The sequence below is a fragment of the Miniopterus schreibersii genome (assembly GCF_964146895.1).
Source record: "Miniopterus schreibersii genome assembly, chromosome: 11".
NCBI lineage: Eukaryota > Metazoa > Chordata > Mammalia > Chiroptera > Miniopteridae > Miniopterus > Miniopterus schreibersii.
In genome coordinates, this window is record NC_138111.1 from 44,993,967 (window position 1) to 45,008,848 (window position 14,882).

At 43.4% G+C, this 14,882-nt stretch overlaps 1 protein-coding gene across 9 annotated transcripts in view; it reads left to right on the forward strand.

The window, feature by feature from the left end:
* The window catches only part of PDCD1LG2 (programmed cell death 1 ligand 2), a 53,724-nt gene that overhangs the window by 29,195 nt on the left and 9,647 nt on the right, over positions 1–14,882 (forward strand). For all 9 annotated transcript variants that reach the window (XR_013999847.1, XR_013999848.1, XR_013999849.1 and 6 more), the window contains exons 4-5: positions 5,296–5,565; positions 12,665–12,799. Coding sequence is in view for 6 of the 9 variants with exons in the window: in XM_081151320.1 (XP_081007446.1) it covers positions 5,296–5,565; positions 12,665–12,799 (405 nt within the window). In the remaining 3 variants the exon portion in view is untranslated. The remainder of the gene's footprint in view (positions 1–5,295; positions 5,566–12,664; positions 12,800–14,882) is intronic.

Consider the following 14,882-nt stretch of genomic DNA (forward strand, 5'->3'; position numbering starts at 1 on the left):
AAAGCATGAAGGTGAGGATGGGGCAGAGCCAGCACCTGGAACGAGCTGAGGCGTACAGAATACTTGCAGCCAACGAAAAGGCCCAAGAGAGACAGAGTGCAACTTCAGCAAGTGGAGGAAGGAGGCAGCATGGCTTCGGTTCTTTCTTGCAAGAGCAATGGTCTTCAAGCTAAGAAGGGAAGGCAAAGGGCATAGGGGGGAAACAGCCCAAGAGAAGCGATATGGTGGTGAAAAGATGACTGCGTTTGGCCAATAAGCCCAGAGAGAGCATGTGCTAAAATAACTTACTGATGGGGTTCTGGTCCTGATGTCTTTTCTCCATTGAGGAAACAGAAGGGAATAAGGAAAGTTGAAGCTAAGAAAACAATGAATTTTGAAGGGGGAAAAAGCTCCTGGGAGTTATAAGCTGTTTAACCTAATGTTCCTCTCCAGGCCTTTTAACAGTCAAATTGAGAGTAACCCTGAAAGATTTTTGTAAGTGATTGTCAGAAACCTGCCTGGGTTCTCTAAGGCCAAGGCATGTAAAACTACATTTTTTAAAAACCTTAGTTATTGTCACTATGTTGATAAAGCAGATAATACTAGGTATAGCTTACTTTATTTCAGAAACACTAGAGTTGCCAGGATTTTATGAATCACATAGTCAGGGAAACAGAAACCATTTAAACCAGTGGAAACTTAAATCCGGAAATAGTAATTCTTTTGATGGAACAGACTGAGAAACCAACTGAGGAACAGGAAGCTGCTACCACAGGTGGGCTGGAGGGAAAACAGGAAGGCAGGGTTAGTGGAGGCCAGGGCCCAGAGTCACATCACGCACACACACTGGAATCCTAGTGGGCCTGTCTAGTGGTAGCTAGAGCCAGGGAAGAGATGTAGCTGTTGCCAGAGAGACCATTATAGCATAGAGCATGGGGGAGAAATACCCTAACTTTTCCCTCTCTCTCATCCTCCAAAATCCCACCATGCTCCTGTTGGCTGTCAAGAACCTGGAATGCGTAGCCTGCATGAGTCAGTTTTCTTGCAGTAAAAAGCGGAGAAGAAAAATTGAGGGATGGATCTGAGGACAAATAGGCCCAGGACCCACACAGCACACACCTTGTGCATAAAGTTGTAAAATGTGAGTTGAATAATAGTATAGTTAACTTTATCTATAACAGACTGAACAACTTGTAGTTGTTGACTCAGGGCCAACAAAAGGTGATTGATGGCTTGGGCCAACCTGGAGATAATTTCCAAGTGCCAAGGGGTATGTTATGGCCAACCAAGCTGGGGAGTAGTTCATTCATGTAACAAAATTGATCTTATGACCTTAGGCTGCATTCAAACCCTGTGTTGGGCCTAAAGTGTGCTCAGCACATAGGAGGTAATTAGTCACACTATACTTTGTATTGTTTAGACAATATCTGGAATATAGCTCATGTTACATTGGCAAAAATAAAGTGAACCTAAAGGCTGGTATCTAGAACTGGGTTTGACAACTGTGTCCTGTGAGAAACGGGTGAAAGAAGGAGACATGTTCTATCTACAGGTGAAAAGACTATATGGAGTCTCACCAGTATCTTGAAATACTTGAAGGGTTGACTTCTCATATGGAAGAGCTAATAATAATTACTAACACTAATTGAGTATTTATTATGTTTTAGGCACATAACTCGTTTAATCATTCTAACACTCCTGTTATGTATAAGTATTATCGTACCTATTTTATAAATGAAAAAGCTGAAGGCTCAGCAGGTCATGTAACCAGCCCAAGCCCAGTCAAGCCCAGTCAAACCTTTCAGACCCTGAAGCCTATGTTCTTAACTACTCTGCTTACCATGTGTTGTTTTACTAAGCCAAACAAGAACCAATGGTTGGAGCCACCATGAGGCAAAATTTGACTTGGCATAAGGATGACTTTTTTCCAATGAAAGTCAAACTTTTTAATGTCTAATGATGGCAATAACTACTTCTGGAAGTAGGAGCTTCTGTTCATAGATGTACTTAATGAAAAGTTAGTTATCTAGCAAGTTACTAATATTAAAAAAGAAGTATTATTAAAAAATAAAAAGGGACATCTCATAATGATAGAAAATGAATTCGGCAGGAAGACATAGCAATCCTAAATGTGTGTATAACTAACAACATAGCTTCAAAATATATAAAACAAAAACTGACAGGCCTACAAGGAGAAATAAACCCTCAATTATATTTGGAGACTTCAACTCATCTCTACTGTAACCGAAAGAACAAACAAAAAATAAAATAGAAGAGTTGAACAACACAGCCATTTTGACCTAACAAACATACATGAAACTTATGCCCAACAACTGCAGAATATTTATTATTTCCAAGTGCATGTGAAACATTGATCAAGGTATTTATCTAGCAAAGTTGCTAAAGAACATATTACTCATTGAGCAGGAAGTTGGGCTAGCTGTATTTTAAGACTACTCCTACCTCTGAAATTCTAAAATTTACTCATCTTTTCCTAAGAATAGTACCCTCAGTCCAGCTTCCACATTGTGTGTTGCTGATAGTAATGCCATTTCAGCCACTTCCCAAATACCGCAGAGGCTGTGGAGATGTCTTTAGGTTGTATAAATGTAGATGTGGTCTTTTGTCCCTTCCCCAAACCTTGCTGATTCTTTTAACTGAACAACTCTTCCCATCTGCTCACTCATTTATATATCCCCAAGTCCAAACCTTAGCCCAGCTCCTGATTCCTCACCCTCCTATCTCTGAAATCGCCTGTCAACTTGGCCATGAAGATCAGCTTCTTTTCCCAAGCTGCCCTGTGGGAGCAGGCCAGACCTTCACCCACAACACACTACTCCTATGAATCTATTAATTTCTCCTCCATCTCCCCCAAAGATCCCATAGCTTCAGAAATAACCTACAATATAATAGGATGAAATGATTATAAGAGGACATTGTGCCAAGGTGGAAAAAGTGCAGATAAAGAACATAAAATGAAAGTTAAAGTGAGTACTCAGATGCATGACTGCTTTGCTAGTATTTGGCTCCAAGGAGACTGGTGAGTCTAACCGGTTCAAGTCCTTCAGTAGGCTGGCTCAGAACCCGATTCTCCTCATGTACTAGCTCTGGGCACTCCTAAGTCCCCCTGGAAAACTTGCCATTCTATATTGTTCCATCCCTAGACTTCTGCAATTACATAGAAAACCATCCTCTGACAATGATTCCAATGCAGCATTCAGCATGCTGTAGCCATGGAGGGCATGAAGTCCCCTCTCCCCACCCACCCCAGGTTCCAGCTGTTTTCTTATTTACAAAACAGGAATATGAATTTTCCCACCTCATATGTCCTCATGTAGTTTAAATGACATAACGTGTGTTAAGGGGAGGGAGTCAGGTGTTAGAGCCACTCACCCTGGCTCCTCTCCAAGTTCTGGATTAAGTGAGGTATATACGCAAGAATCAACACCAAATGGGAAATGAACTCCATTTTTTAAAATTAATAACTGCACGAGCACATGATTTCCCCCTTTCCCCTCTTCCAATTCTGGGGCTCCTCTGTTAATTTACATGGGAGAACGTGACTTGGAATAGGGGCCTCTTGTTTCTTGATCCTTCAGCTTAACCTAAGAGTACTGGTTTGCCGATCAGACCCTAAGGTCACTCATCCTTCCAGCCTCATGGATAAGAAAATCTGCCCCACCTACCCAGCCACAAGCAGAAGCTGGATGACGTGAGCTGGGAAGATGTCAGAGCTTTCTGAGGCAGGCAGGCCAGCGGGCCCAGCCGAGTATGCTTTCCTGGAAGGAGACCAGAACTTCAACAGAGGGCCTGGGTTTTTAACAGCACTTGAAGGCGCAGTCACCCTGCTCTCCAGGGAACTGTGCACGGCCCAGTGGGCGTCTGGCTATAACTAATCAAATTAGCGACTCATAATATAGGGACACACAGGGGAGGTGCTCAAGGGGCAGACACAGGAGAGGGGCATGAACATTCCTTCCTTCTCCGCAGTATGTAAAAGCACAAGGCATCAAGCTCAACACCTAGAAAACACTTAGTAAATCATACATTTTTCTTTTTTTCTTTTTTGAAATCCTCATCTGAGGGTATTTTTTTTTCCATTGCTTTTCAGAGAGAGTGGAAGGGAGGGAGAGGGAAGGGGAGAGAGAGAGGGAAGGGGGAGAGAGAGAAACATCGATGGGTTGCATCCCGCAGGCTCCCTGACCAGGGCTAGGGATTGAGCCTGCAACCGAGGTACATGCCCTTAGCCTGAATCGAACCCGGGACCCTTCAGCCCGCAGGCCAATGTTCTATCAGCTGTACCAAACCGGCCAGGGCAGTAACTCATACATATTTTATCTTTTTCACATGGTTGTTGCTTCTCAAAGTTTGTGCCCATTTATATTCCCCAATTTTAAAAAAAGAAAAAAAAAGATTCATCACACTCATGCCATATGTCTATCTTTACTTCAAAGATTGTATTGAAATTCTATTTCTTTAGGAAATATTTTCTACTTAATAAAAGCTAGTGCTCATTCCCTCTTCCCTTCTCCAAAGATCAACAGGTTATTTTCCACATTCCCTGTCTCTGCATATGTGGTTAATCCTTATTTATTTTTACCTATCATTTAAGATAACTGGACAATTTGTCCTTGTGTCCTTGCTCTCAGTGTCACCATGTCTATTTACAGGGCAGGGAGCCATATCTGATTAATTCACTTAACGTATACAGCACAGAATTGTGTGTGTGTGTGTGTGTGTGTTGGAGAGAAATAAATAATAAATACACGTAATTTTTTTACTATTTATACACAGAATCTAGATTTTTATTTCTTCTCACCCTAATCTCAAAGCAAACAGAAGAAAGGGGGAAGTGAAAAAAATTTTTTCTCCTGAAGATGTTAGAAAAAAACTCTAAAGTGAGATGTGGGCTTAGCTAGTTATTCTATTTATGCACCCTCTTTCTTATGTCTTCAATTGTGACATAATTTACAGTAATATGGAAATCCACAGAATACGGTGGCATAAAGTACTATTGAGATTTGGAATCAAATTTCCAGTGTGCAAATATTGGCTCCACCAGTTATTAGCCCTGTGACTTCTAGGCAAAATACTCAACCTCTCTAGCTTTAGTTACCTCCAACAAAAATTGGGACTATCAACAATGCCATTTTTGTTGCATTGTAAGAATTAAATAATTCAATGTGTATAAAATAGCATGATATCTGAAACAAAGGAAAAAAGTATTTTTTAATATTGATAATGATTATTTTATTTCCTTCACATGGCATTGAGTACAGAGACTTATTTGTTGTTGTTTTTTCTTCTATCGTCCAGCTTCCTACAAGAAAATAAACACTCGCACCCTTCAGGTGCCAGGGACAGATGAGGTAGAGCTCATCTGCCAGGCTGAAGGTTATCCCCTGGCAGAAGTATCCTGGCCAAATATCAATGTTTCTGCCAACACAAGCCACATGGAGACTTCTGAGGGCCTCTACCAGGTCACTAGTGTTCTGCGCCTAAAGCCACTCCCTGACAGGAACTTCAGCTGTGAGTTCTGGAATGCCAATGTGAAGGAACTTACTTCGGCTATCATTGACCTTCAAGGTAAGAGCAGCCCTTCCTTCCTGGCTGTCAGGCAGGGTTCAGGCGAGACACAGGTGACACACTCAGAGTGAGTAATCTGAGGAGAGCGTAATGAAGTGACTATTTATGAAGCTGTGATCAGGATTTAGAGAAACTACTGAGGGTAGTACAGGATCGAGGCTTGTGAGGACAGGGGCTTCAACAATGAGGGAGCAATGACCGCTGTTAGAGAGGTGACTGGAACCTGGGGAAGGGAGCTGTAGGGAAAGCACCACTTGACAGAGCTGTGGCCTCTAGCAGAAGGATGCTGCCACCTGTAGTAATGCCTAAGGGTGGAAGCGGGTGAATAAATACCCCAAGCTCATGCACTTCCCACCCTCTGATCTGCTGGTGCCTCCCATTGACTGAACCCAGCTGGAAGTCAGAGAACAAGGGAGTCCACTGATCCATTCCATAAAGACCTACCTCTCAGAGCTCAGAACGGAGTGCTGAAGTGTAGATAATGGATCCGAAGAGGAAACAGAAAATATCTGGTAGGATGAATACCACTTTGCTGGCTTTCCTGCTGGCTAAATGGTTTGAGAGTTTTATAGGAAAACTGGCCTCTTAAAAAAATCTTGCAGAGCTTTGGCTGGCTATGCCGAATCCCATATTTTTAGAGCTTCATACAGGAGCAAAATTTCAAAAGATTTTGGAAGCCTGACCTTTTTTCATGTGCCAAGTAAGATCATTTATTTGCCAAATAAGAGCAACTAACATCTAGTATTGCAATCATTTGATAAGAGACAGGTCATTTTATCCCCAATGTGTAAGTTTCCTATTGCTCCTGTAACAGATTACTACAAACTTTTTGGGCTTTGGACAACACCAATCTATTAGTTTACACTTCTGGGGGTCAGAAGTCTGAAAAAGGCTTCACTAAGCTCAAATCGAAGTGTTGAGAGGATAGCAGAGGCACTAAGGGAGTACTACTCATTTTCTTGGTTTCTTCAGCTTCTAGTGGCCACCTGCATTCCTCGGCCCATGGGCCCTTCCTCCACTTCCGAAGCCAGCAATCGCATTACTCAGACCTCTGCTTTTTTCATCACATCTCTTTCTTTAACTCCTTGCCGCCTCTTCCTACCTTTTAGCAGCCCTTGTGACTGCAGCAGAAGCTGCCCCCCTACCTGAACTCAATAATTCAGGATTCTTTACCCATCTGGAGTTCCTTAATATAACCACATCTGCAAAACCCTTTTGTGATGTAGAGTAACATAGTCACAGGTCTCAGGGATTAGAATGTGGACATCTTTAAGGGACCCATTATTCTGCTACCATGCAAATAAAGGATATCACCTCAGAATAAAGGACAGTCCCTAGTACTGGTTAATTTAACTTTATAGAAAATTTACTCTGTTGTCATTACATGTCGCTCTTTGTCCTTTGTCTTAGACAAAACAGAGCCTAGGATAAGGGCTTGTGGACATGCAAATATTTAGGCGGTGATCTCAGTAAAAATGAGAGGTTTAAGAGGAAAGAAAAAAAGTCAAATATAAGGATATGTTATCAAAGTCGACGTGGCAACAGGGGCTCAAATATGCAAGGACTCCCTGGGCAGCACACAGGTGGCCTCCTAAGATGTTTACTCAAAGGACTTCAGGTGGAAGGACTAACACACCTTCTTTCACTGTCAGTGGTTGACAGTTACCCCCAGGAGCATGAGATCCCTTCCTCTGTGAGCTGTGCATGCATGTGGGCTGAGCTCCCCCAGCATCTGCAGCATCGGAGTCAACCCAGGACAGAAGGCAAATATCCACTTGACATGAGTCGCTGACCACGAAGTGAGTCAAAGTCCAACTAGGATTCTACCCACTTTGTGGCTGAAATCAGACATGAAGCTGACAGGAAGTAAGTCATGACTAAAGCAGTCTAACCTTTGCACTTGTGTCTTACATTAAGTCCACTGCCTCTGAGCCTTCAGGCAGGAAAGCAGCTACAATCTCTGCAAAAGACATCATATGCAAAAGTTGGTGGGACAAACTACTGTTCCTGCTGCTGCGATTGATCCCAATTGACACTTATCATCTACCTCAACCACCCTACATTCTAGATTTCCCTCACTCAGCACTTCACATGCAATAGTTTGTTTGCCTGGGGGACTCAGGCTTTCAACCCTTATTGCCCTGCCCTTAGCTGACTGAAGTTGCTACAATTGCCTGTTCATTGTTAATACTGGTCGTGGAAGTAACAAGGATCAGAATGGTGTATCCCCGAGTTCCAGACATAGTCTTCCTTGCCTCCATTATGTAATAGCTTTCAAGTTCTTCATGGTAATTAAGATCGATTACTCCATCAGTATAATAATTCTTTTCTTTGCCTGCTCGTCCACCAGTGGGTAGAACTCAAGCTTATGAGGCGGTAGCTATAACTGTAGATGCAATAGAACATATTTCTTGGTATATCCCTTGGTAGAAGCATTCGCCACGAGGAAACTGGACCTTTAATTCAGTAAACCCAAAATTTGTGGAGGTGAGAAGCAAACCTCCTACAAGTGGGTCACTGGAAGTAGTGGTGAGAGGAACCAACCTTCAGCACTGGGGGAGCCCTGGCACAGAAGCAGCACATGCTTGAGACGAGACTGTCAGGGGAAAGTGAGTCCAAACCTGCACAGAACCATCCATCATTTCGCCACGTTCAGCCATGCCTGACATTGGGTGGGGCAGACAGACCATGAATCTGGGCATCAGAATGATCTGCTCCATCTCAAAGTACATTTTACCATGGACTAGTACCAATCAACAGACCAGACTGAGAGTTAATTTCCTAGTTTTTTCTTCTGGGGGGAAAAAAACAAAAGCAAAACTTCCCGATACAATTCTTAGAGGCAGCCAGCTGTATTGTCATTTCCAAGCCCCCAAGTCCCCACTTCCCCACCTATCTACACTTCACTACGCAATTCCAACACTAACGTCAGCCCAGCTTCTCTCTAACTAAATTATTATGGTGAAGTGAGGTAGAAAAAGGAGTCATGCTAAGAATCTTGATAGAAATAAAGACATGAGAAACACATCATTTTTAAGGTCAACTTTGGATGAAAATAGTGAATTAGGCAAGCTGATTTTTCAATAATCTTTATCTCTGTTTTTATCAGAGACCACCAGGCTTGTCACCTTATGAAAACTGAACTATAACCAATTCATACTAGAGTTTTAGAGGCTTAAATACTAACAGTCCCCGGGGAATTTACTTTTCCTGGAATTGTTTGCTCAGTTGTCCTTTGTTATGTGGGATTTTCTGCTTGGTTAAGAGTAGGCCAGTGCTTTAGATGAAATGTGGTTTTCTAGAAGAACACTTATATAAGGCTCTCCACAGAGAAATACGGGCTCCGGTAAGATGAACTTGGAAATAACTAGAATCTGCCCTTTGCACCATTGATTACATCAGTGTTCCTTCTTCATGGTAGAGAAGTAGGAGGGCAGACTGATCATTTCTCTGGAAGCCTTGAGGCTATGAGAAGTTAAGAAGAAAATAAGGTGGCCCCTCTCTCTCTGGGAGCCAACATAGCTGACTGAATAGTCAACAGTTGTGGGAGGGATTTACGAGGTCTCGCATAAAAATGGGAAATCACTCATGAATGCAACCAGCAGGGAGATGGAGAAATCTTTGTGCAATTAGAAATTCTCAGCCTAGCTTTACCAATCCTTGCCAGCTTTATATTCATGCTACTATCCCCTGATATGATTCCCTGCTCCAGTCAGCTCCCCTTCCTTGCCCCGTACTCTGTGAGCTTGCTTGACCCCCTCCCACCTCCATGACCTGTGTCCTCAGGCACTTTCTTTCACATAAAATGTCATCATTCACCAGCTCCGAACCTGCCCACCCTCTCTCCAGGGCAGCTCTGGTAACTCCAGGGTACAAGCAATCTTCCCTCATCTTGCCTCCTGAGACCAATTACACCACTTCTTTGTTTGCCTGTAGCTGTACCTATCTTTCCCCTTCCCACTGCTATTTCATTTTCCATGTATTTTCATTGCTCCCATGAGTCTTCTTTATATCCAGAGTAAAGCAAAAGCAGAGTGCTCTGCTCATAATAAGTGCTCAATAAATGTCAGATTATTGGGTTGACGGCTTAGTCTTAAATGGTCCCAGACCCATCTTCCCAGCCTCCAGACCGTGTGGACAGTCAGATCTGAGCAGTCAAATGATGCCCTGGCTTGTGGTGCAAATACCAGCAACAAAATAACCACAGTCACGCATCTTTGCATGGGTTCCTGGCTTCTGTTTCTCAAAGGCATTTTAAGTTGTCTTATGACTCTCCCCTTTCTACTCATTCTCATAAGTGGAGCTGCTCACTGCTGATTTCTGTGGCCCACCACAAGGTTTTCCAGAAGTCAATGAATCAAACAAATACAGCAGTGAAGTTCTGTGGGTGGGAGGTGTTCCCACAACTCTAGAATGAACATTCTAACTTTTAATCTGAAAGTAGGAAGCAGTGGGATGACTGTCCTTTTGAAGTAGTTTTTTCTGCTCGGTCAGTTGTTGCATTTTCATTAGGAGATAGTGGGATTAGAGCCCAGATTCTTATAAGGCTGGCAGAGAAGCCCTTCTAGGAGGCCTGGCAGTGACTCTGGCGGTGGTCAAGCTCGTGGGCTCTGAAGTCAGGTGAACTTGAGTTTCAAATCCTTTCCGCTACCTACTAGCTTTGAGAACTTGAGCCACCCTAGAACTGTCCCTTTTCTCTCATTTGTAGAGCGAGGGTAAATAATGGTAGCTACCTTATAGGGTTATTGTGAAGGTTAAATGAGATATACTTGTAAAGTCCTTAGCACTCAGAAAAGATGGAAATGGGGGGAAATATGGCACCTTTAGCAAGAGGCACGGCTTCCCCGTGAGTGGATAGGACTGGCAGTAAGGATAAAGCACATAGCTTTCCCACACAGCCTCATATCATTGTGAAGTAGCATGCAAATATTAGAAAAGAACTTAGGAGAATATGTATTAGGATATAGGCTAAGAGACCTCAAAATATAGTGACTCAGACAAGACAGAAGTACATTTCTCCCTCCTGTAATATTCAGGGATAGAAGGCGGTTCAGAGCAGGTAAGTAACTGTAGTCCATAAAGTCACTCAGCGATCCAGGGTCTTTCCATCTTGTTCTGCCAGGGTGTTATCACTGTTGAACTGTCAAAATTAGGTCACTGCCACATCTACGTCTCAGCCTTCAGAAAGGAAAAAGAGACATATTCAGTGTTTTAAGGCCAGGTCTCAGAAGACCCATTCTCCTGGCCTGAAGTTAATTTACATATCTGGCCACACCTCACTACAGGGGAGGCTTAGAAATGTTGTCTCTAAGAAACCGTGTGTCCAGCTAACACCTAGCTAATACTAGGGGAGAAAGGGAGAATGGATTTAAGGAATAAGCCACAGTCTGCCACGGGGTAGCCAATGACAAGGAAGGTCGGGTTAGGTGGACTAGGTAGGTGATCAGTTCAGCACAGCAAATCCTTACAGACACCATTCATGTAGCTGGTGCTTGGCTTTATTGGGGATTCAGAGGTGACTTAAAGTCTTTGCAATGCAAATATAATCTGAGCAGACCGATGTCCTACTGGATGTTCAATGTTAGAACGTCTTCAAGGATGAGTGAGCTTTTGTGTGTGGAAAGGACTATGAGGGAACCTGGACAGGACAGGTGTTTGCATAAAGCCACTGAGATAGGGACCTTCCCTGTTGTGGAAACAGCGAGGGTCCCAGGACTCCTTGACTCGTGGTACTACATGCAGCAAGTGCTTAAATAGCACTTCCTAGGAGTGAAGGAGCAGACTGTAATCAATATGGGTCATGCACTGAGGGATGGTACCTAGACTTACCGTGGTGATCATTTCACAATATATACAAGTATCGAATCATTATGTTAGACACTTGAAACAAATATAATGTTATGTGTCAATTATACCTCAATAAAAAGATTTTTTAAAAGTATGGGTTATCCAGTGTGTAGATGAGCCAGGCTTTTTACTCCTTTTATTTCCTTTCTACACTCTTTTGGACAGAGACAAGTATCTGTTGGGCCCGAGCTCTGCATCAGACAGGTCTGAGTTTGTAATCCTGCCTTTGCCACTTACTTAGCAGTGATGATCTTCGATTATTTAGCATCTTTGAACTTACTTTGTCAACTCTAAAATGAGGAGCTCAGATTAAATGACGTCTATTCCCCTCTCAGCTAAACTGTCTATGGTTCTCAGAAGGCACCGTGGTAGGGGAAGGGAAGGGAAGGCGGTTGTCAGGACTGAGCCATTCCTCCTGAGCAGCTTTGCCAGGTTTTTCTAGGGCCAGGCTGTTATGCTGATTCTGTATAAGTTACTCCATGAGGCAAAATTCAGGTTTAGGGAAAAGTCACAGATTACCTTTGGTCCCCTCCCATCTCCCTGAGGGAACCCCCTCCAGCCCTGTCCTTTGTAGGTCTGGGGCCCTCATTCTAACCATTAGATATCTGGAGCTCTCCTTGATGAGGTTTTCCCCAGACCTCCAAACACTCTTCTCATCCACTTCTCTACTAAACTCATCTTTTCCTCAGTGCCAGGACTTTGATTAGCGGTGACAAGGGAAAAGTTCTAGTTATTATAATTCACAATGACTGGACTTTGTGTATCAACACTACCTACAATATTTTATTTTTTCAAAAGGATCATGTGACTCTTTGAAATTAAATAACTGATGATATAGATTCTAAGCAACGTGAGTGCTTGACAGAGGAGTGGGGAGACAGTTTGGGGCTGAGAGACTATCCTACTGGAAAGAGAGAGATGACAAAGAAAGAAACAGAGAGAGATGTGTCAGAATGACACAAAGCATGGAATCTGGAACCAGACAACCTGGATTATATCTCAGCTTTGATGCTCACTGTATAACTCTGGGGAAGTCTCCTAGGCCTCACTTTCTTTACCAGTAAAATGGGCGTGATAGTAGAGCCTGCCTCACAGGGTGGCTGTGAGGGGTAAATGAGCTAGGGCACGCAGCATGTAGCATGAAGTAAATGCTCCATGCAAGCTGGCCATGGTGGTTATAGCCTACCCAGGAGGCCAACTTGCTGGTTTACCTCCAAGCACCATGTAATCGACTGTTTTTCCTTTCACCCAGGTGAGATGAAACCTAAGGTCCCTCCAACTTTGCTGCTTCATATTATCACCCCTTTCTTCGTCATTGTTTTAATATTCATAGTTACAGTGATAATCCTAAAAAAACAACTCTGCCGAAAGCTTTATTCAAGAAAAGGTAAGTGAGTTTTGATCACGGTAACCATGTGGCCTGGGTGTCTGCAGTGTGAGGCTCTGCTCTGCATTGCTGGCCTGCCGGTTTTACACTAAATCCACTCAGGGCTTACAAATTGTATTGGGTTTGTCCTAATGATTTTCTCCCCCAGAGGAAAATGGCTCTAGTCTTCAGTGAGCTAAAACCCTTACACTGAATATCTTTAAAGGATATTATATTCTTGTGGCTGAAATTGTCTGCCTTGTTCTTTGCACCAAGAAGTGTCATCAGCCTCGTGAGATCCGTGTTATTTTGTCAATGTTGGGCAGCTATGTGGTCAGAGTTCACCTGTGGGATCCTTTCTGAGGATCCCTTCAGTTCTCATCTCTCCTTTCCTCATTCTGGGTATGGCTGGGCTATGCCCTCGCCCTACCCCTAGGAATCTGGATCTACTGGTTGTGTAAGAGACTGTTTAGGGGTGGGGAAAGCACCTGTTTGGTGGTGCCCTGAGGTCTTTCAGCAGCTCCCCACTCCTATTGTGCCAGCAGGGTCAGGGAGTGCCTGCAGCCTTTAAGCCTTGCTGGAAAAATCTGCAGTCCCATCTGGTTTTGTAAACCATCCCTTTGTCAGCACCCAGCCAGCTCCTTCCAAGATTGACACATGGCCTTGTCTATAGAAAAAGAAATAACATCTGGGAATAACTCAATAGGAATTTGGGGTGATCACTATTTGAGGATTGGGCGGTTTTTAGGTGGTGGTTGTCCTACATTTACCATCTAACTTCTATGTTTTCATCTGCCATGAAATATTGTCATACTCTATTTTTGCCCATGGCCCTGTGTGTGCACTGGTTTGGGTAATAACCACAAAACCCTCTACTGTAGAATCCAAGGAACTATGGTCAAAAGAAGTGGGGGGAGGGAAAGAGGAAGAAGAGAAAAAGGAAAAAGAAAGAGAGAGAGAAGCGACAGAAGTGGAGGGGAAGGGCGCCTCGCCATAAAGGAATCACAAGGTCCTGTTGGACAGAACTGTGACTAAACAGAATCACTTCTGCAAATCTGTGACCTTAGAGAGTCATGGCAGGTGCAATACAGCCCATTAGAATCTTACCTTCTGCCATTTTTCTTTCTACCTCCCTCATACATACCTCTCAGAAATAGCTTTATGCCAAGTTTCCAGGCCTGCGGCCCGAGACCCCTTTAGTCACCTGGAAAATGAGCAGCAGAGCCTTCTGTCTCTACTCCCTTTGAGAGAATAAAATGGAGTCATACTCAAAGGCAGAGCAGAGAAAAATCCTCGCCTCACCCTTCATCTCAGTCTCAGAGTGAGTGAGCTCCCGGCCGGGAGTGGCTCAGAGGTTGAGTGTCGACCTAGGATCCAGGCGATCGGGGTTCGATTCCTGGTCAGGGCACATGCCCAGATTGCAGGCTCGATCAATGACTCTCTCATCATTGATGTTTCTATCTCTCTCTCTCCCTCTCCTTTCCTCTCTCTGAAGTCAATAAAGATATATTTAAAAAATAAATTAATTAAATTAAATTTAAAAAAAGAGTGAGGACAGCAGTAGCTCCTGGGTGCAAAGCTCAGGCACCAACTGCAGTGGGAGAGTTTTGCTGCTAATAAAGGTTAAATGAAGACATTTGCAAATGATACCTGTTTTGTTTTTAATGAAGCAGAGTGAAATCATGGTTGCCTATTTAATACCCCCTCCCTCTAACTCACATGCATTGGGATCTGCTTTCTTACTTAGGAGATACACGGATACAAATGTGGAAATGCAGTGGCCACGCGCACACACTCACATGTCATGGAAAAAGGTTGAGAGCCACTGGTACCATGGATAGAGCTTTAAATCAGGGTCAGAAGGTTAGGTGTGGACCTGTGCTGTCATTTATTGGCTCTACGATCTTGCACAAACCACCTAACTTCTTTGAGATGATTTTTCTACCTGTAAAATGGGAGCGACATGGGAATGACCATTTTACAGCTGATTGACCCAATCTCACTGCCACGACCACGACCACGGTTCGACATGGACTAGAGCAGATCCCTCCTAACTCATCTCCCTGCATCCACTCCTGCTGTCTCCAGTAAGATCCATTTTCAG